This window comes from Photinus pyralis, unplaced genomic scaffold, assembly GCF_008802855.1.
Source record: "Photinus pyralis isolate 1611_PpyrPB1 unplaced genomic scaffold, Ppyr1.3 Ppyr1.4_LG7, whole genome shotgun sequence".
Taxonomy (NCBI): Eukaryota; Metazoa; Arthropoda; class Insecta; order Coleoptera; family Lampyridae; genus Photinus; species Photinus pyralis.
Window position 1 is genome coordinate 2,793,419 of NW_022170738.1, and position 21,758 is coordinate 2,815,176.

The window sequence follows — 21,758 nt, forward strand, 5'->3', positions numbered from 1 at the left end:
GGTTCATGTTGACACTTTAAACGAGTGTTATTAAAACGTTTTATCTTCCTGCTTTCCCCAATTTTCCGTTCCATATTGTTTAATAAAAAATACCGCCCTTGCTTAGTATTTGTGCCGAAGTAACTCTAACAATAAGAGCAGTTAATAAAATTGACACAATGAAAGGAAAACAAAGCCTACAGCGCTTCAGTTTCCACTAAATTGATTCTAAACAAGTAGCTTGCCATAAAGCTTTTGGAAATGTAGGTTCCTCTCTAAATGTGATCACTCAAGTGTCTACTTATTCTGTAATCACGTCCGGAACAATCATCGCTTGCTGTCGATGGAGCAGTTTTGGTTTACCTGCATGTCCTTTGACACACTTCGATCATCCTACACTTAGTTCCACAGTGCTGCACAATCCTGTGAATACTAAACATGTCTTAAACCTCAAAGGGGCGATTAATGGTTGTGAATAAGCTACGCTTACATTCTGAACGTACCGTGTCGAGGAACGCAACCGTAATTAGGACGATGCTCAGTAACCTACTTACATGTACTAGGATCTTGAAAGCATATGGTTAACCGAAGCTATATTACAATACAAATTTCGTGCATAAATAATTAGCACCCTGTTACCGGAAGAGGGGTCATGTTATGTTTCTTCCTATTAATAGTACTGTAGACGTAGACAAAGGAAACGTGATCCTATAAGTTGCGTCGATTCCGACGTCTGAGCCCTTTTTTAAACAGAAAAAGAGATGCTGCGGCACGTGGATGGACTACCACTGGTGTGATACAAGTCCGTGAAATCTTCTACTTGTTGTTATAGATATGTATTATCACATTGAGTGTATTGTTTTTCCTATAACCCTATGCTCCATTGAGGTAGAAGTTTCAGCATTTGAGCATAAGGTATTCTCTGAGACGAGAATAGACCCACACAAAATCGTGGAGTGTCTGGGCTCTAGGAAATAGAATTATTAATATAATATTGTATCGTACTGACCACAGGAAACTTACAATAATATTCCAAGCAGATTTTAAAGAAATCTTCAGCCGAAAAGGAACGGACTATCAAATTTTGAGAAAACCTGATTAGCACTTTGCATTTGTACCTGACCTACAACACCGGACTTAAAAAAACCATTTTCTTTATTTTTTTTCTATTTGAAATATTTTTTTTCTTCAAACGTCAAAATATTGGGCAATAATTTGACTGAGGTGGCTGCGGAAAAATACAACTTTTCCGCCGGCGGCAGTTTTACTTTTCCTTTTCCCTCCACGGAGGGAAAAGTGTTGCTATGGAAACGCTAAAATAATTAATAATTAATTAAAATTTTTATTTGTCAAACTTTTATTAAACGTGCAATTTGTCAATGTTGCCTTTTGAAAGTTAAAACCATGCAGTACTGTAGAAGTCTGTACAGACGTAGTTTGCTGCAATCAAATGAGATCCTGATGATTTAATAAGATTTGTTTTGCTAACGCCTCCATCAATTAATAATGTAGCCGAAGTGCGTCTTAAAGAATGGCATGTGCACGTACCTATTCTATTGAATTACTTCATTTTAAGAAAGTTAAACCTTTATAATAGATAATAGTGTGTGTACCTATTCCCACTACACTCCTGCAGCACTTTTGCATTTTGGTATGTTAAAAAGAATCTAGTTTCTGGCATATTTTTGGTCTTCACACTGCGTATTTTCGATAGATTTTGACGTAATTTCCTCCAATTATTGTATTGTGAACGATCGAACTTTTCTAGTCTTATATAGGTACTATCCGAAATTTTCATCCAAACAACATTCGCCAATCCCCACGTCCTCTATATCAGTAATTTTCATTTTTAACATTTCATTACATCTGCAGGCAGGCTCCAGTTACGTCAATTAAGACATTACATATTTAAACCACAAAATTAAAATTACACACATTTTGGTCAAATTTATTTACATTCTTTGAATCGCGCCACTTTTTAAAATAGGTAATCGTACGCGGCATATTTCTCGCTAGATTTGTCGGTCCAAAAGAGGAGACAGCCTTATTGGCCGCAGCATCAATTTCTGCCGACAAGCTCGGTTGCATTTCAAAAACCAACCGGTCACAACTAACAGCAAAGATGAACAATTTATATCTATCAAAACGTTTTTTTTTGTAGGAGATAACAATCGAAACTAATCGCCTACATTTCTAATATTGTATGCATAAATCAAACCCAGAATTGAATATTATGAAAAACACAAAAACATTGCAGCTTTATAATGCATATTTTAAAGCGTTTGAAGAAAAAATAGCATATTTAATTTGGAGGAGAAGTGACTTTTCATGGCTTGCCTTCTATTACTCAGGCGCGCCATGAAAAGTCACACTTCTCCTCCGCTTAAAATAATATACCTACTATTGTTAAATTTTTCAGTAATTTTGATTTATAGTCACACTTCGTTTTGTTATTACATTTTGCTATATGATATTACGTTTTGTATTTTTTGTAAAAATGGTATTTCCGTTAAACAAATAAATAAATTACCAAAGTTTCAGACCGACCGACAGAGGTAGCCGAAAACGTGCATAAGTGGGAGGGATGGGAGTTTTGTTTTTGTATAGCAGTCAGGAGAAACGATTAAAAGTAATTTTTTGCAGTACTCCTCGCTAATAAAAGAAGAATGAAGATTGAGGAGCGGACCGACGGACAAAGTTTGCATAGTAGCTACTCTCGTTTGGCAAAATGCACCTAGAAAAAGCGTAAACTTTCACGAGCAGAATTCAAGGCGATTTTCGAGGATTCTTGAAAAGTTATAAGAAGGCTAGGTAATATAGAATCGTTGCAAATGTGGCCAAAAAAATTCAATGACTCAAAGAATTCGGAAATTTGATTGGTACCAAAAAATCGCGATTAAGGTAATCATGATTTCCGAACTGTATAAAACTGCGCTTTTCATTGGAAAACAATGCAATGCAAATTCTAATGAAAATAAAATTAAACGAAAAATAAAGCTTCGGAAATATTGAAGAATGGCAAAACAATTGTAGGCGGAATAAAAAAAAAGGTAAACTGGGTTCCCGGAAGATTGCAAGATTTCGGGTAATTCAAACAATTCCCAAAAAAATGTTAGAAATATTCAAGTACATATGCTGTTCACTGGCGAAGAATGGGGCACTTGAGAACGAATTAATGTTTTTACCTGCGTCTGAATTCAATATCCCTCATTCTATATAAATTCCATTCTATAACAGACAAAATGTATATCCGTTGTATCCTTACCGTTTTTATTTTAGTCAATTTGTACTTAATGGTTACAAAACGTAGTCAGTAGGGGAATTTTGTGCCACTCAGTTCGCATTCGGAAACCAAACTTTTAATCCGGCTCACATTCAATAGCACTGATCCTTGAACTCGTAGAAGTCGATTGGCGAAGATTTATCATCGCTATCTCTTTTAGTGTTTTTTACGAAGTTCCCTAAAAACCAAGTTTGCCAATGATACTCACGTCGGGAGAAATTTCTGTGATCAAAAATGAACGAAAATGTCTAATTTTTTTTAGGATTTTTTTTTAATCACTCGACAACGGCAATACTTAGGTAAGAATTCAGAATTATAATAATAGTATAAAAGTGTACCTTTCATTTAATATTTTATGTGGTCCTTCAGCATATATAGTTTTTATATATAGAGATTCCAATTTAAAGTTTCTTGATTTTTGTTGATGAATACATTCATTCTTTTTTGTTTTTATGAATTCTTGAAAAAAATATCATTTTTCTACAACTGTCAAAAAAAACCTGTCATTTTCCGACGAATTTCGAAACGCGAAGTACTAGATTTTTAAACGGTTAATTAATAAATAAGGTTGCTATTGACAACGTGCGCGAAATCGTCAACAGTGAAAAAAAGTATTTCGCGCACGTGACAAAGTTGAACTTAAACAGCAAATTTAATTAACAATCGATTCAGTTGTAGAAAAAATATTGTATACAACGCTAGCGCGAAGTTATTTCGCGCATTTGACTGATATTTTAACTCGGCTTCGCCTCGTCAAAATACCTTCAGTCTCAATGCGCGAAATTGAACTTCGCGCTCTTGTTATATAAATAACTATTTTTACCTTGTTAATTTACTTTTTTTTAAACGTACGTCAAATGTGACATTTCGCTGATCATATTCAAACATGCGAAGTATCGTTTCGTTGCTAGGGGCAGAGAAACCGAAAACAAGCAGAGACATTTTACTTCTCTGCCCCCTTTCCACTTCTCTGCCTCATTTGATTTCTATGCCTGTGTTGACTAGCCGTTTTTATACAAGAATTTTCAGCATACTAGTAAAAAAAATTTTGTGTTTGCCACGAACGAGTGAAATCCGCCGACACGTCGGAATTTCCGCACTCGAACTGAGTGGCACATTTTCAGCGAAAACTCACTTCTCGTCCTTGGTAAACAATATACTATTTTATGGATACTCCCTCTTTTACTCTCTCATGTTTGTCTACTCCGCTGTACCATATCACCATATTTTTTGGCTTTCCCCTTCTTCTTGGTTTTTTGTAGAGCACATATGTCGATTTTATAATGCTTTAGTTAATTTAGTGTGTGTTGGTTTTTGTTGTTGAATGACCTTATGTTCCAGATAGCAATTATCGCATTATACTTACTCTTCTTCCAAATCATTATTTTTCTTGCGTAGGTCGTCACTTCTGAATCCGTCTTGTTTGTTGATTCTATCAGCCTGCGCCCTTTTTTACCTCATTTATATAGCTAACCTGGTGTGGGAACCTTCATCTATTTTCCGACCTTAGGACCGGCAACATGACCGTTGTGCTACTCAATCCACCCTTCGGTCATGCAGGGGGCATTAAGGAGTAAGTCCGAAATGAGAGATAAAACACAAAAAGCAACAAGAACATCGGGGTGTCTGAACGACACAATATGACGAAACAGAAATGTCGAACGAGAAACCAAGGCCAGACAAGGCGAAGTGTCGAATACCTATTTCTACCGCGCGTGGAGGGGGGGGGTGAAACTGAACTGAAGTGAGACATATTTTTAATTTCAAAAGTATATTAGAAAGCGCTACAATCTCACAGTGATTCAAACATCCCCACTAGCAAGGGTTGAAAGTTGAATTATTATGCATCCCCTTTGGTAAGGGTGCAGGGTAGGGAGTTTATACCACGATAAGTTCAAGATATTTTCTCATAAAACTCTTAATTATTATAAAATTAATTATAAAATCAAATTTGGTTAAAACATCTACAGAGAAATTTCAGAATTCTTCAAAATATAACCAACTCTCAAGCTATATATCTTTTTTAATAAACATTTCACAAAAAAGTAGTGTATATCAAAGTTCTGTAGAATTTTATGGTCTATAATTTCTGAGAACAATATTTATTTCTAAAGTGAACCATTAAAAAGACATGATTGAAAAACTAAGAAACCAACCATATTTCAGGGGTTTTGGGGGTGGTACGGGGGAAGCACCAGGGTGGGAGGTCGAAAACTTAGATTCTTAACCACCAGATGACTGTCTATGACATGCAAAAGAAATTGGAACTACTTCTCATTTTGCAAGTTAAAACCCTTCTTACGATTGTGCTTCCGACATCTATATTCTTGAGTAGAAATCGCCGCAAGAAAAAAATCATTTGGGGAAAGTCCACCACGATTTTATCAATCGAAGAACACCATATTGATTAGAACGAAATTAGCAATAGTACCGACTTAAGTTTAAAGACGTTTCTAACGATTACACTTCGATTGAGTAATGACTGTAATCGAGTTCATTATAAAAAGCTGTGCTTTGCCAGAAGCAAAGCAACAGGTAACAATAACTGGCTTTTTCTTTATGCACACAGGTATAAATAGAGAGATAACTTGTCATAAATGTGCTGCCTTACATTATAGGATTTGGTATTTGCCTCTGTGTAACGTCATTGAATTGTGTAAAGGGAAACAATAAACGGCGATTAATTATAATTTACTACCCTAAGCATCGGTTCTAGACCACCAAACGCCAAAAGTTTGTCTTTACTGTCAATGGCTAAACAACTTCTCTTCACAGGAAACCCACACATTACCCTTCTTTCCATAATGTCTATCATCTCAAATTTAGAATTTCTTCCTCCCGCAATTACCGTGTTTCCCGAGAAATCGCCGTCGTAAAACTTAGCCGTGTAAGTAAACTCCCCATTTACAGCAACGGACCGGTTTAAGGGAGAAACACATTCGATTAACTTTCCCGTATTTATATTCCACAGCTGGAGGCCATTGCCGATTTGCATTGATCCAGTTAACACCGTCGAAGCCTGCTCACATTTTTAAAAATAATCTCCCTTAATGCTCAAGTATGCCTTACATTGATGTCTATAGCCTCACCGCAGATGTAGGGTCCGCAAAGGTTACTGACACAACCCCCAGGCGTTCGTGTGTCCCAAATCTAGCACAAAAATGCGAACAGATGTTTCTGTTAATTATTAAGCGGCAGAGCAAAACGGTGCAAGCTTTATTTCGATGGCGACCGTCTGTCCGTGAACACTATAACGCTTGGAACGATTCGGTTCAAACTTTGCACAGTTGACATATACACCACATGTAACAAGCCTATTGAAAATGAGTCAAATCCAACGACCTCGTAGGGTCACACCGATGTGATCTGCCGCTTTTTTAGATCTCCTTTAGGGGTTTACTAACTCATACCTTAACTAAACCGTCCCATCCTCCCGACACCATGGTGTTATCCATTTCGGGGTGAAATTTGACGCATAGTATTCTTAGACCGTGAAAGTTGCTATCTTCGTTTGCATATCCGTACGACGATCTTTTGAAAATGCGAATTGTCTGAAACAGAATTTTGAGTAAATAGTGGCGGATCTAAACGAATATCGTTATTTCTAAATCGCATTCAATAATAAAGACCGTCAGTAAAATCGCAATGTTGTGGATCTGCCTGTCTATCCGTCCATCCATTCATGGGATAACTCTTGAACGGATCGACTTAGGGGTTAATGTGTCTATAGATCAAAAGTCAAAATGGTCTCAGAACTATAACTGATAGTGGGAAAAGTTTTATTGTCGACGAAATTTAAATCAAATGCCTAGAAACATTTAGCTGCAACCATAGTGTCGGGTCACAAAAACTGACAGAATTTCATGGGGGGTACACACTCCATGTCAAGGACAATAGGTCACTTGAATTTTTAAACAAAAGGGTGATGTGCATTTTGTGCTTAAAGCCGTCTAAGAATATTCGCTTCGCCAAGAAGTGGCAGCGCATTTGCAAATCGAATGTAGACGAAAAGCAGTTCATTTCTTTAGTGACGAATGGGTCACTAGCAATTCTGTATACACTGTGTCCAAGATAAGGGTTGGAAACCGTTGGTCTTTTAGTCTTTACATATTCTCACAGGGCGTTGTGCACTGGTGCCCCATCCTGTTGAAATCAACAGTTTCCAACTTTTGTTTTTTTTGTTTGCCTTATATCATTGTATTCGTATTAAAAAATACTACTCAATACAGCGTGTACTTTTTGTACGGGTCATAAAAAAAATAAAGTTGATGATGATTTCTCCGAAACGAAACGTTGGCGTTGGCGGTGTTCTGTAGAGCTTAAAAAGGTGGCAATGAGAAAGTGTTTTTTTGTGTCTCTTCAAATAACATCAGAAATAAAAACCAAATCGGCAAACTCCGGTTTTCCTAGCATATCTCCGGAAGTAATTCTAGTTTTCTGATTTTATTTAAAGCGTGATAGTAACTGTTTAATTGCGCATTTTTTCTAATCTTACCATCGTCTTATCTTCTATGGTTTCGGAGAACCCCATAGACATCCTATCTTAGACACTGTGTATATTAGAGTGCAGTGCTTCTATTACGAGTGTTTTTCGCGTCGGAATAATTAGAAATCTGTCCTCCCGAGACATAAAATTTCGTCGACAACCGTCTTAGGTGGGGAATTTTTCAAAATTAGAAAGAGTATATTCAAAAATCTATAAAAACTCGTTTATTGTCGAAAAAAGTTTAATTGAAAAAAATATTTGGTGTGGTTCTCTCCAGAGCCCAATGTATTGACGCCCTTGTAAAGAAGCACCCGTTATCCGCCGAGAAATTATACCAGTTTTAGCTATCACTCAGTAGATGAGCACCCAGTGTATACATGCGATTTAAAATTGAAGCGCCTCGTTACAAAGATTGTCGCTTCGAAAATATTTATTTCTGTGTAGAAGTTGAAAATATTAGGTAGTTAATTTTTACAGCCGCCCGTTAATGAGAACAAGAGGCCGTATGTAATTTACCGTTTGCAACTGTTTCGGAAAGAATATTTAAATTGCTTTTAAAGCCGCCGGGAGCTCTCTTAGCAAAGAGGAAGGGAGACAACTAACCTGGTTGAGTTTTAGGACCGTTAATCCTTTTTCGTCATCACATACTGTTATTTCAATTTAACTCAACTCATTTGACAAATGAAATATCATTCATAACGGACGGCGTCCGTTAAAAAATAACGGACGCATATGCGGCCGTTAAGAAATAATGCTTTTATTGAAATACAAACAACTACTTATTATAATGAATATGAAAATTAAAGTGACAGTTATTGCTAGAAATCTGTAGTCCATCGTAGGAAACTTGAGGACCACTATCACCTGTTGATGTTACACTTGATGAAGAAGCTGTGGCTATGGATGTTGTAATTTCAGAGTTTCCATTGGACCTTTGAAATAGTTGTTTGGTGATTTTTAATCGCTTCGAAACAGAATTTTCAATATACGACTCCGCTACCGCAGATGAATCCCAGCCTCCAAGTTCCTTCACTGCTAGGAGATCGCCGCCATTTTCTGCAAGCATGGGAGCGGATGACCTCCGAAACGAATGGCCCGTGTATAACTCTGGGTTTTTTAATTTTAAGAACTTAGCAATTTTCCTGGGAACACCCCCAATGGTATGAATGCCCACAACCTGCCTAACACACTTTTCTTTGCGGTAGACAATGAAAAATCGCCGAGTTTCTAAATTTTGAGGACGTTTTTCCGCGTATTTTTGGTATAACTGATACGCATTGAAGGAAAGTCCTTCTTTCGGAATTAAAAACACTCTGCTTTTCTTATTTTTTGTGATCCGCAATGTAACTATTACGTTTTTGTTGGTGTCTTCAAAGTCCTCCACGTTCAACTTAAAAAGCTCATCACCCCTACAAGCGCCAAATATTCCACATATTAAGATGACTTTTTCTAGGAGCCATACACCATCATCAGCTTCCAATAAAAATGTCATGACTTGCTCTTCAGACAAAATGTTAGACTTTTTTGGTCTGTAACCTTCAGACTTTCTTTTCAAAAAGGCGAATAATTTTCCGAATCTGTAATGTAATAAACATCCCCAATACACAATAAATACAGTACATGAATAAATTACCAACCGTCAATGTTGTCATATACCTTAAAAGTGAGTTTCAACATTGAAACTTTTGTCCATAATGAATTGGGCGAGTACATTTCCGATTTTCCCTTTACGTACGCTAATAACACGTCTTCATTTACTAAATTGATCCTCTTAATCTTAAGCCATTCCTTGAAATCTTCGTATTCTTTTTGATATCGCTCCCTGGTCTTTTCTGGTAGCAAATCGACACTTGCAGCCATGGAGTCTGCTAATACGTCTGGAGGAATATTGATATTTCCTTCAATTACGTCCATATTTTTGGAAAACCGTCGTAGAGCTTCTCAGCACGCGTTTTTAACAAATTGTTTATTTTTCAGTAGTTGCGTCCATGACAACCGCTAACATGTGACCATAAGCATACCATGATCAAGATAATTATTATATTTAAGTATTGCGAAAAGATGGATCTTTATGAAGTCGAAATATATAATTTACACATAATGGGATGACGAAAAATCTTGAACGACACACGGCCGATACGCAAATAACGGACTTGGTTGAATATAAACCTCGGCTGACGCCTCGGTTTACAAACTTCAACCACGTCCGTTATTTGCTACATATCGGCCTTATGACGTTAATAACTATAACCAATTAGTCGATTTTAGTTTTCTAATGTTATACTAAAAGTCAGATTGAAACCGGCAAGGTCGTGAAGATTTCGTAGATACCAAGTGATATCGATGATCCCGCCATTTGACCTGTGAATTCCAATTAACAATGAATGTGAGTGAAATAAACTGCTGATTTTGTAGATTGCATTTCGGCCATTTGAGTAAGAATAATTAATGGATGACATTTAAATGAGCTGCAGAAACCCATCCAATTAAACTGGGTCTTATCTCAAAAGCAACGCTCTTAAAAAACTTGAATTTTGATACCGTCCTGTATTTTTTAGACGTCTGGGAAGGACGTAATTAATTAAAAAGGTTTTAATTTTTAAAAGTTCTCGATGGAATAAGCGTACGAGATGGTTGTGCCTACCCGAAATGAACGGTTAGAGAAATAGAAAACGCAATTCGAAAAATGATCGCCCGAAGTCCGCCGTTTCCTGCCACCGTCTGCCACTTCCCGAAATACTCACGGGAACGGAGAAAAACTGTGTTAAAACAGAGGATAACACCCTCAAACAGTTTTTCGCTTTTGAACAATACCATAGCATAGATGATTATAAAATGTTAGGACATTGGAGATTTCGATGCTCAGGACAAGTAAAAAATCATTATCGCTGAGAAATGGCATTGGCTCTTATTTGGTACCTACCTTACATGTCTCAATATCATACAATCGTATACAAGCATCCTTTCCTCCAGTGGCAGCAAGGGTTCCATCGTAGCATACATCGACCGAGTTGATTTCGTTGTGCGGTTCTGTAATGAAACAGAAAGAAAGTATTAATGACATACTTTTGTCCTCATTGCCAAATGTTGTAGTCATCCAAATAGATTTTCTAGCCTACAGTAGCACTGTGTATTTTGTAACGGTTAGCTACAATGCGAACCACCGTAGAGGGTAGCTCATCACCGCATCCAGTACTTCCTAGCTAATAAAAAACACAACAAACCTGCGATTGTCAGTTTCAAAAAATTAAACACAACCCCTAAAGGGCGTCTAAAAAAGTGGCAGAGCACCTCGGCGTGACCCCACGGAGTCATTGGATTTGACCCATTTTCAATAGGGTTATTACATGTGGCATATAGGTCAACTGTGCAAAATTTGAACCAAATCGGTCCAAGCGTTTGACAGTTATCGTGTTCACGGAAAGACGGACAGACAGATACCATCCACTCCCCTATAAAGCTTGGATCGCTTTGCTCTTCCGCTTAATACCGAATTCTGAACCAGGTCGCTTACCACCTGGATATTACCTTGTTAAGTAGGTCATGGTCACGTGTCACTTTGAGGTGACCTTAGAAAGTAGGTCAGATGAAATCAGGGACATTCGCTGTCCAGGTCATTGGAGGTCAATGATCCTATTTTATGTTATCATATTTCACGTTCAAGGCTACCAACGTTCAACAACTCCACAGCTCAATGACTCCAGTTCAATGATATACAATTTCTGTGTAATATTCCATTTTCAAGGTCATCAGAGGTCAATGACTATTTTTGTAATGTAAAGTTCAATGAACTACAAGATCCAGGTGCAGTTCTAATCTCATCTGTATCACCTTTCAGCACTCTCCACATCTGCCAGCGATCTTCCTTTACCTCACTGCATCCTGCAATGATATTTGAGGGCACTCTCCATTTCGCTACTTTTTTTTCTCATGCCTTGTAATTGATCATTTCCAATTTTATTTTCATTTGTTGAACCTCATCTGCTCTTGTTCTTCCCTGACCAATACCTCTTTGGCTACTCATACTTTTTGTTCTGAGGTCTACAACATTCGTTTCCTTATGCTAATGCATCGTCTTTTTGCTAAACTGAACAGGAAACCCTACCGTCACAGACCTTCTGTAGCATTTGATAAAATTTCCCAGTTAAAAATCCCACGAATGGTGTGTATGAAGCACCAAAATAAGAATCAGTTGAAGTTTAAATAATATTACCTCGAATAAAAATGCGATAATCGTCATCCATGGGACCGCAATTGTATACAATTCCAGGCAAGCTGGCAGCCAAAAAACGTTCCGTCTTGGGAATGCGCTGTATGGAAGTAATAGCAAACTTATCGCCATTCGATTTAACGTAACGCTTGTTTTTATGAGAACTAATTGGCCATATCTTAAAGGGATTTATAGCGGGAGCAATACTGACTGACTACTACCTCTATGTTACCACATCCATAGCCTACGATCAACTGTGTTGCGTCCTCAGAAAATTTAAGGCTCCTTATCCCATCAAAATCCCTAGGCAGTTTCCCTTCCAAGACAATCTTCGCTTTATACAGAGGAAGTGGACTACCATGCTGCTCTCTACTAAGCCACGCTATCGATGGCTCTGGATAAGTAGATGTGTATCGATACTTTAAAGCTAATTGATCCGAATAAAGATCTGCTATGTCTTTTAGAAATTTTGGCTTCTCAGGAACCAACAAACCTCTTCTTTGTTCCCGAACACCGAAAAGATTGATAGGGGAAACGGTATATACCTTGCTTGCTCGATAATTTTGCATTATCTCGTTGCTATGGGAATAGAAATGTGTTGTTTCATTAATTTTTTAGTTCACACTAACCACTCAAGAATTCCTGTTGCCTGCAGCGTCTTGTAAATTTCCTATACAAATTACAGTTGGTTGTGCGTATAATGCGAAGGGCCTTTACTCCAAATGAAGAGGTAGGAAACCGTTCTTCTTTCACATTTTTAGTCGTTTTTTCGGTTTAAGAATATTCTGACAGGATCTGACAGCGATTTAGACAACCTTGATCTTTTAAATTTGTGGTGAGTGATTAATAACCAAATATTGTTTGAAATAATATTGTAACTGCAGTGGTTCATTTTCATCGTCAAACCTACGGGTGAATTGGAACTCTGGGCATAGGAATACAGAAATTTTTAGTTCTGGTGACTGTCCTCTCAGTCACCAACCAAAACGTTGTCAGGTAAACCTCTCTCACAAATGCTAGCTTGTATTTAGTCTAATGGCAGCATCATCGCAATAAGAAACCACCGCAAGGCTCCGGAGACTTTTCTGGTTTACAATCGCCCCTTGCACGAAAACCGAAACGAGTAACTAAAACAAGTAGGTAATAATTAGGTTGTTGTACGCCATCCTATTTAATGTACTCCAGGAAAGGATCGTTTGCATAACGACCCGGACTATCAGAGTGTCCTTCTGTTATACGATAATCAGAGAAACGTATCCGATAAAGGTGTCAGCGTGCAGAATACAGACTCGACTAGAACACCTAAACTTTGCACGGTTGACATTCACACCGTTTCGACAGAACTAGAAAACAAAAGGTAATTATCAGGTACGAATACGCTTTACTGCTGGTTCTTATGGTGTAGCGTCTCTAATATTATTTTGTCATCATATCACAATCTCCTGACACTACAGTCTCCCCTTTTTAATAAGAAACCAAAAAAAATTGAAAGTTCATTTTGATGACTGAGTTGCTAATGCGTTCTGATCGTCTCAGCACTGGCACTGAAAACGGTATTTCATTCGATCTGCACGGGGGAGCACTCGATACCTCATTCAATGTGGGTGGAGGAAGATTCGGCGGAGGTAAAATGAACGTGACCTTTTTCTGTTACTTCCTCGGGAGAATCTTGTGTAACTTCTTCTTGTTCTGAACACTGTTGGTTTGAGCTGATTTAGGTGTCGCTTGAGAATGTGCTGATTGTGGTCTAAATGAACTTGATAATTTACGCGCCCTAAAATTTCTAAAACTGTAGCAAAACGCCACTTTCAATTCTCCACGTAGTTGCGGGTTAATACGCGCCTTTGAATATAGACTACTAAAATCAAAGATACGCGCTATTCTGATTGAAACATGGACACTTTGGTAGCTTTGATGTTTTTGGAATTGTTTTCTGTGGTTGAAATAGGTGAAGCTTTGTTCGTAACTGACGCCCCAAATGTAACTCAGAAGGAGATTTCCCATTTGCTAAAGGTGTGACTGTTCAATATGTTTGCGATCTTCTATCTTCAAACAAAAGAAGGATGAAGAGAAACTGTCTGTGGAGAATTTTCAAGTAGAGCTGGGCATGACCGTACCTATGCTTCAATATCCTTGTCCATATTTTTCTAATATGCCGTTGATCTCGCAAGCGTATACACATTCACTCACAGCAAGTATACAAGCTGTTTCACGCAAACAGTGACTTAAACATTTTCATTGATAATTTAAATCTGAAAATTTGCACACCAACATAGTTTGTCCTGATCTATCCAATGAAAATAATATCACTATCGTTGCGCTTCCGGTTTTACCGGATATGAATAGCAACTTTCCTATTTTAAGTAGAACACCCTATATTATTTTATTGCATTTTCGAAATCTACATGTTTTACGTTTGACTGCTTTTCTTTTGAGCCGTGTACCTATGACCCCGTTGACTTGAATTTCAAAAAGTCTCCCAAAATTAATACTGACTTGGTGCTACATGAGAATGATTAAAATTTTGCTCGCTCTTCTACGGGTTGTTTTAAAACTAATGGTCAATTTAAGTTGGGTGTACCGAGAAATGTTAGCGAGGTACGTTGGTTCATAGGAATGGCGACGCAACGTATTACATGAAGTCGATACCAAATACTGTTGCTATATTATATTACATCCATTATAACAACTTTTACAAAAACAATACCAACGTAAACAAGTAAAATTGTGCACAACTCTCACGCAGGTAAAGCGCATTTTTTTAAAAACCCGAATAGTTCTATAGATATTCAATTAAAGTTTCGATATCTCCAATGGACATGTCTCGTCCTGACGTTCCACTTCCGCTTTATGAGTGCCCTCATGACACTTCGTTTTCAAGATATGGTTGGACTTCACCAATAGATAGGTATGTCTCGTTCAGAGGATTCATTTTGCCTTCGACAAACTCTTTCGCTCATAAATTATGGCATCACCAAAAGATATATTTCTTCCAGACGTCCCAATCGCCTTTTGTGAGTACCCTTTCCAGAGAATCCGCTCTTGAGATATAAATAATTATAAGCGATAATGGGTCGAGAAGGAAGACTGTGATTGGTAAAAGGTAATTCTTTTCATTGAGTCTATTCATTAGAGTACCATGAAGGATAAAACAAGTCCCCCCCTCAACCCTCCCCCCTTTTTGATAAGGGGTTAGAAAGAAAGGCGGGAGCTGGTAGAAAACAGTTATTTTTTTTACCATTGAAGATAATATCCTCACCCCGCCGGTCACCCAGTGATGTCGAAACGGAGTCGCGCAGGAAGGTTATAGTTTGTATTTGTAGAAACCAATTCATTTCGATGAGACCTTTCATTAGAATACCATGAAGGATAGAACTTGTATTTACTCCCTCTCTCTCCGCCATTTTCAAAATGTTGACATGACATTACTAGATGCATGTACATACAAAATCCGAGACAAATTAGTGGTCCCACATTTCTTTTAATTCTTAAAAAATTCGCTAAAAATGTTGTTATTTTTTAAAATTACTATAAACACGCAACTTTAAATTAGTGTATAAACTATACATGTTAGGGGGCCAAATAAAATATCAAATTGAAGGTACTTTTATACACTACAGTTTTTAATAATGGATAATTTTACCTAAGTATTACCGTTGGCGAGTTATTTAAAAAAAACGAAAAAATCAGAAACTTTTGCAGATTTTTGACCACAGAAATTTCTCCCGGCGTCAGTCGCATTGACAAACTTGGATTTTTCTCTCTACAATTTAAACAAGTTTTAAAAATAAAATCTTCTACCGGACCTTTTGTAACGATTTAGCATTTTTACGTCTAATTTGACTGGACTACTGGTAAATACGACCTTAAAATCTTTGCACTCAATTTTGAATCACCCTGTATATGTCATCATATATGCTATCAATCTCCTGACACTACAGCAACATTTCGTTAATAGTTTACCGAAGAGGCCACCGGAGGATCAGGAAAAAAAGTTTCCATTTCACGTGACGCCTAGCGGGAATTTCAAAATTAAGTCTGAGCAAGTAGGTACCTAGATTAATCAATGGCCCGTATGAATAAAAGTAAGCAAATGCTTATACTTGCAAAATTCAAAGTAAATACTCGTAACTGTTGCCCTTCATACTGGTCTGTTTAGCATGGTTTAGCAGCGTTGCACTGTGTCCTGTCCTTCTGCTTAGCAGCGCTGCTAAGTCGCCCAGTGCGAAGGAGCACTTACGAGTATTTACTTTGAATTTTGCAAGTATAAGCATTTGCTTAGTTTTATTCATACGTGCCACTGTTTCAAATTGCGTAGAATTACAACGGGGTGGTTGTGTTAGGTTGTGTTCGAGTCAGAGAAACTAAGCGTTTTGGTGGCCGATCCACGTCATACGAAAGTTAACGTTGTTCCCGACAGTAAACGAGCCGAAGAAGCAATGGCCAACAACGACAAGGAGTTTCCAAGACGCTCAGCAATGGAATCTATCATGGGACAAGTGAGACTTTTGCTACTTCAACATACCATGCACATTTAGCGTTTAGGGTTGTTTTCTTGATGGAAGTTTGGGATCCTTAATCGCTAGCACGGCTCCTGCTCACAAAGATAAGGAGTCGGCCGAGTATGAAGGGAAGGCAACAGATCAAATTCTAGATCCGGAAATGTCACTAAACAGATTGGGACACACTGCTGCCGATCAAATCGATTGGCACTTGGTCAAGCTGCCCGAAAAAGCTAATTTATACCTGGAATTATACCAACGTATTACCAACCTCACGTAAATGCAACCGGAAGCTAATCAACGAGCCAATTGGTTGTTTCCTTTTCAGAAACGCCGACTGTAAGGTCTACATCGGCAATGAACAATTTCAGTGTCACCTGATCGTTCTTCAGTGTTACTCGGAAATTTTCGATCAATACGTTTCTGTAAAGAAAGTTGAACTGCCTTCGGTAACAGTTTTACCATGCTGGTGTAATTCTTAACCTTTCCTTTATTAGGATAAAGTAAGCGCGCAGGCGTTTAGTTTCATTTACGAATGGATGATAACTGGAGAGCCCGCCTACACGGAGCTGAGTCGGGACACCGTTTTAGATGTATTCAACGCAGCTAAATATTTGAAAATTAAAGGTAATTGGAGTCTGTCGTCTGGCCAACTGTAGTTTCGCTCATAGATCTCACGGAACAATGTTGGGCCTTCATCGATAACACAGAGGTTTTCTCTGAAGGTACCGCATTTATGTTGTACATGAACGCAAAGAACAAGGATTTGGAAGATGTTCGTGAGTTAATGCTACCGAGGATACAGTCTTTCTTTCTCATGCTCGTCAGCTCCCAAGACTGGTTGGATTTAGAGAAACAAGATGTGGTCAATTTTTTGAGTTCCAACTACATCCGCGTTACCTGGTAAGAACCAAGTGATCGCCCGGAAATTAACAGCAGTTTCTTTTAGCGAAATGGAAATATACATGTCGGCGATCAGATGGTTGAAGTACAAATGGGAAGAACGAGAAGAGGACGTTTTAGATATTATGGGATGTGTACGCTTCGGAAATATCTCCCCCTGGCAGCTTGTCGATATCAAAAGGAACCCAGAGAACCCAGAGTTTCTGCGCCTCACTTCCATTCCGGAAATTTGCAAAATGATAGACGATGGATTGGCGTAAGTATCACCGCAACTTAGTTTCGCGAACTTAAAACTTTGCACAGCTTCGTGATAATAAAGTATTGGTATGGGCAGGCAAATGAGGACTACCAACGTTGGAATAACATGTTAGGCTTACAAGAACCTCCCGCGCGAAATTGGAGCGGTGCCGATAAGACCTACTTTACGTATCGCGAATTTCTGATTTACCTAGATCAGTATCGAAGAAACCAGATATTGGAGACGTCAAAACCGAAAGACCGTAAACAGGTGACTGATCTCAAGACTTACTTGAAGCAAGAGGTAGATAAAGGAGCACCTCGAATACCAACGATGGACGAATTCTTATCGACAAGAAAAGCGGTAGGTGACAAGGGTCAAAAAGTGATTCCCTAAAAATTGAAGTGGAACGTATGACACTTTTGTGTGTGGTGTGACAATTAAAGTGAATTTTATATTTGTTAAATATATTATGTTCATCCCCATAAGGTTATTCTCTTTGATTTTATGAAGGAAGACGAGTTGAGTTGGTAAGAGTTGCAAAAGTAAGTGCACCTTTCCTTGTAAGGTAATAGTTTTGCATTGTTGAGAAAAATCTGCACTTACAATGCACAAACTCTTACCTTACTCAGTGTGCATCTCCAGCTTTATGTCTGATACTTAGAATTGCAGGAAGAAGTGATATCTCACAAACAGTCACCGAAGAAAAGTCGGCATGAGGCGGCCGTTACCATTCAGGCAGCTTTCCGTGGCCACCTAGTAAGAGAAATGCTGAAACAGTATGTTTCTAACGTAAGCGTGAAACGTCTTCGTAATAGAGCGATATTAGAGCCGTCTAAGAATAGGACTAAGACACCTTCACCATTAACCACCCAATATCAAACGGCCCTACCAGTTCGAGTGCCATGGAATTCTCAAAGGAATTACAAGGTTTTGTCTATGTTTGCACAACGCAGGTAGGTAATAAAGTGCCTTAATACAAATACATTAATTCGTTTGCATTTAGAAACGAAATTAGTTCAAGCGCCTTGTCGGCGACAACGAAAGACTATCTAGGCGATTCGTCCCTATTTTCTTCAGATCGCGAGTCTGTCTTGGTACTTGGTGGAATCGATCCCCATAGCACTTACGGGGTCTCGCGTAATACCGGAAAGGACATGTATCGATACCTGCCCGATAGCAACGAATGGGAATACGTTGGAGCTTTACCAGAACCACGACATCATCACAGTGTTGCATTCTTGAAGGGACGGGTATACCTTTGTGGTAAGTTGATGGTACCTAATCAATTCGACGACGTACACGCCGAGCCACTTAAGGGGGTGCCGATCCTAGAGATGATGATGTCAAAGGAAAGTCTGTTGTCGTTGATACCACCTGGAGCTTTGATCCGGTGAAGCGCGCATGGTTTAACGAAGGAAGTTTGAATACTGCAAGGAAGAATTTCGCTTTAATCACGAGTAATTACACCCTTTACGCTATCGGAGGTCAAGATAAGCAGGGGCGGTATAGTAATCAATATTAGTTTTACATGCCGTCACCTGCAATTATTGTAGAACTCTAGCATCTGTGGAGAGATTCCAACCGGAATTGGGTGCATGGGAGTTTCAAGCTCCTTTACAACATCCTCGAATGGGAATCGCTTGTAGCAAGTTTCGAAATTATATTTGGGTTGCAGGTGGCATGTCGGGATCCAAGAATAACCCCGTCTCCAGTTTGGTCGAGTGTTACGACGTTAAAAAGAACCAGTATGTGCCCGGATTTTTCGATTGAATTAAATCGCCTCATTGCAGATGGACGGAAATTACAAACTTAAGATTTCCACGATGCTTTAGTCGTATGTTTAGCATGTCTGATCGTCTGTACTTACTTGGAGGTGCTGGAAAGCTTAAAACGGAAAAAGACAAAACGACTACCAGTGTGCCAGATATAGACGTTTGGGATAGCACAATATTACAGTGGAAGCATCACTCAGATATGGCTATACCGAGGCATGGCCATGCAATCGCCTATTTAGGCACACAAATTTTAATAATCGGTGGCGTTACCACTGTATACATGAGAGCTTTAAGTAATACAGAATGTTATTGCACAGAACGAGGTAAGATGATGTAGATAGGTAATGGTGGAACGGTATCTTGAACATGTTTAAAGAATGGATTACCTGCACCCGATTCCCCTCTTGTAGCTGTTGCAATTTCTAAGTTTGAAAGAACAAATGAAAACCATATATTACTTGTGGTGGGTTTATAAAATCATTATCATTAGAGCATTAAGAAATGGCCAATAGAAACAATGGGGGTTTACAGTATAGTTGAATTCCGCAGTTCTAATTTAATAAGCGTGTACCTGAAACCATAAAACATTTTTTTGGACAGTAAAAGTTTATTTCAAAATAGAGGCTGATTAGCAAAAAAATAATGAACATGTGCGGTTTTAAAGGTTTATTCAAAACGATATGATTGTGGCGGGGGCTGTGACGTAATAAGCCCGACTAATCAGCTCCTAGAACCATTCAGATGACATAACGACTTGGCAATATTGCAGGAGAATGGCATTTATAACTTGCGTCATCTGTCACAGGCACTTGTCACTTTCGTGCTAGATGCAGTTAAACATCCCACTCAAAACGTCAAATGTGACAAACGTCAGACCCTCGCGTAAGGTTGCCAGCTCACTTCTACGTGATTGGTTGTAGGTTTGTGACGTATTTAGTCTGAAGCGTTTCAAATTCAGACTAAAAACACAGCTTTTCAATAATTTATTTTGTGTTTATTTTACCCGCCAATAAAAATTGAGGACACACGGGTCTTTTTATTTTTAATGTACTTTGTGGATCAGCAATAAAAAATGAAGGCGGGATGACCCCATTATATGGTATCGTTGGTTAGCGACGCAGAATAAACTTTTGTTTCTATTGGCTATTTCTTAATGATCTAATCTGATCATGATTGTATAAAGCCAAAGCCACCATCTCTCCCTACGATTCCAATATAAGTAATTCTATTTTAACAAATGAACAAAAGAAGAAATAAGTTTGTTATTCTGCTATTCTGTATCCATTGACACAAAAATTAGAGTGGAGGGTCAATGCAAACTGTTCTTCAAAGAAAAACATGCTTGAAATCTTCAATGATGAAAGAGTAAGAACACAGTTCCCGGAAGGTACGAAGACATTTTATTTAACGTGTAGATATATTGACTAGGTACATAGAAAAGTGAACAAAATCTTTAAAATAATTTGAAAACTTTTCCTGGATCACGTTAGAGGAAGTACCTGAACGGAGTGAAATGGAAAAAGGCTTACAATATATAAATAAAAAAGTAAACAAATAAATAAAGATGAAGATGGCAGTGATGAAATTGCAATCGGGTGTTATACCAAGCGGGTCATGCTAACGTTGAACGTATATATTTCTACTCATGAATCGATGACCGAATCCGTTTAGGTACTGGTACCTAACACTAGTATTTTTATCATTCAATATTAACTTCAATAAGGAAGTGTCTTGCAATTTTTATGACTGTATCCGAGACTGTATCACATCGAAAAGCACTTTTTTAAAGACATCGTTCATCGAAATAATACAATTGGTATAAGATAAATTATTTTATTAAATTAATAAAAAAAAATGTTAAAAAATAATAATATACAAAGACATAAAATAATTATTTTATTAAATTAATAAAAAAAATTGTTAAAAAATAATACTATACAAAGACATAAAATAATTATACATACTAACTTCTTTATGTTATTTCGTCCCGATTTTACGTGACACTAATGCCTATTTGCCCGCTTTCTTATAAGGATCACCTTGTGACTAGGCAACCCTACTTCTCGGGCAATCAGACTTTAGTGCCTACTGCCTAACATCATTGAATTTTTTATTCAATTCAACATTTACATTTTACAAATTGCAACAGTTACACTCTGTTAGATAGGTACCTGATGTCAATTTTACTTCGATTGTTATTACAAAAGAACAAGTGGATGCATGTATTCTTTCCTTTTTTAGGTACGTGGGTGCGTGGAATAGCTTGTTTACCAACAACATTATCAGGTCACGCCGCAGTCACACTGCCACCTGCCAGTTTACTCTAGTACTTCCGAATTGGTAACTCCCGGTAGACGGCGCCAGTTGCTTAGGCTGTAA

At 38.0% G+C, this 21,758-nt stretch overlaps 2 protein-coding genes across 6 annotated transcripts; one reads left to right on the plus strand and one right to left on the minus strand.

Moving 5' to 3' along the window:
- Positions 1-5,942: 5,942 nt before the first annotated feature.
- On the minus strand, positions 5,943-12,716 carry LOC116175502 (uncharacterized WD repeat-containing protein alr3466-like). The gene is made up of 7 exons (XM_031493652.1): positions 12,588-12,716; positions 12,180-12,537; positions 11,962-12,136; positions 10,672-10,778; positions 6,673-6,813; positions 6,332-6,412; positions 5,943-6,281 (listed from the first exon to the last, which is right to left on the minus strand). Exons 2-7 carry the CDS (start codon positions 12,525-12,527, stop codon positions 5,943-5,945), a joined length of 1,191 nt encoding a protein of 396 aa, XP_031349512.1. The 5' UTR covers positions 12,528-12,537; positions 12,588-12,716.
- LOC116175822 lies at positions 12,549-21,755 on the plus strand. 5 transcript variants are annotated; one of them, XM_031494132.1, is made up of 19 exons: positions 12,549-12,688; positions 12,738-12,793; positions 12,843-12,954; positions 13,001-13,094; positions 13,144-13,315; positions 15,917-16,004; positions 16,302-16,457; positions 16,504-16,736; positions 16,789-16,909; positions 16,958-17,087; positions 17,132-17,363; positions 17,410-17,619; positions 17,667-17,964; positions 18,274-18,557; positions 18,608-18,867; positions 18,921-19,107; positions 19,158-19,349; positions 19,395-19,702; positions 21,621-21,755. In XM_031494132.1, the coding sequence occupies exons 1-19, from the start codon at positions 12,659-12,661 to the stop codon at positions 21,704-21,706; spliced, it is 3,249 nt and encodes a 1,082-aa protein (XP_031349992.1). In that variant the 5' UTR covers positions 12,549-12,658; the 3' UTR covers positions 21,707-21,755. The 5 variants fall into 5 exon arrangements, with proteins under 5 accessions (XP_031349992.1, XP_031349993.1, XP_031349994.1 ...); XM_031494133.1 differs by having other exon boundaries at positions 19,419-19,702; XM_031494135.1 differs by lacking the exons at positions 12,549-12,688; positions 12,738-12,793 and having other exon boundaries at positions 12,938-12,954; positions 13,001-13,098; positions 13,144-13,326.
- The last annotated feature ends 3 nt before the right edge of the window (positions 21,756-21,758 follow it).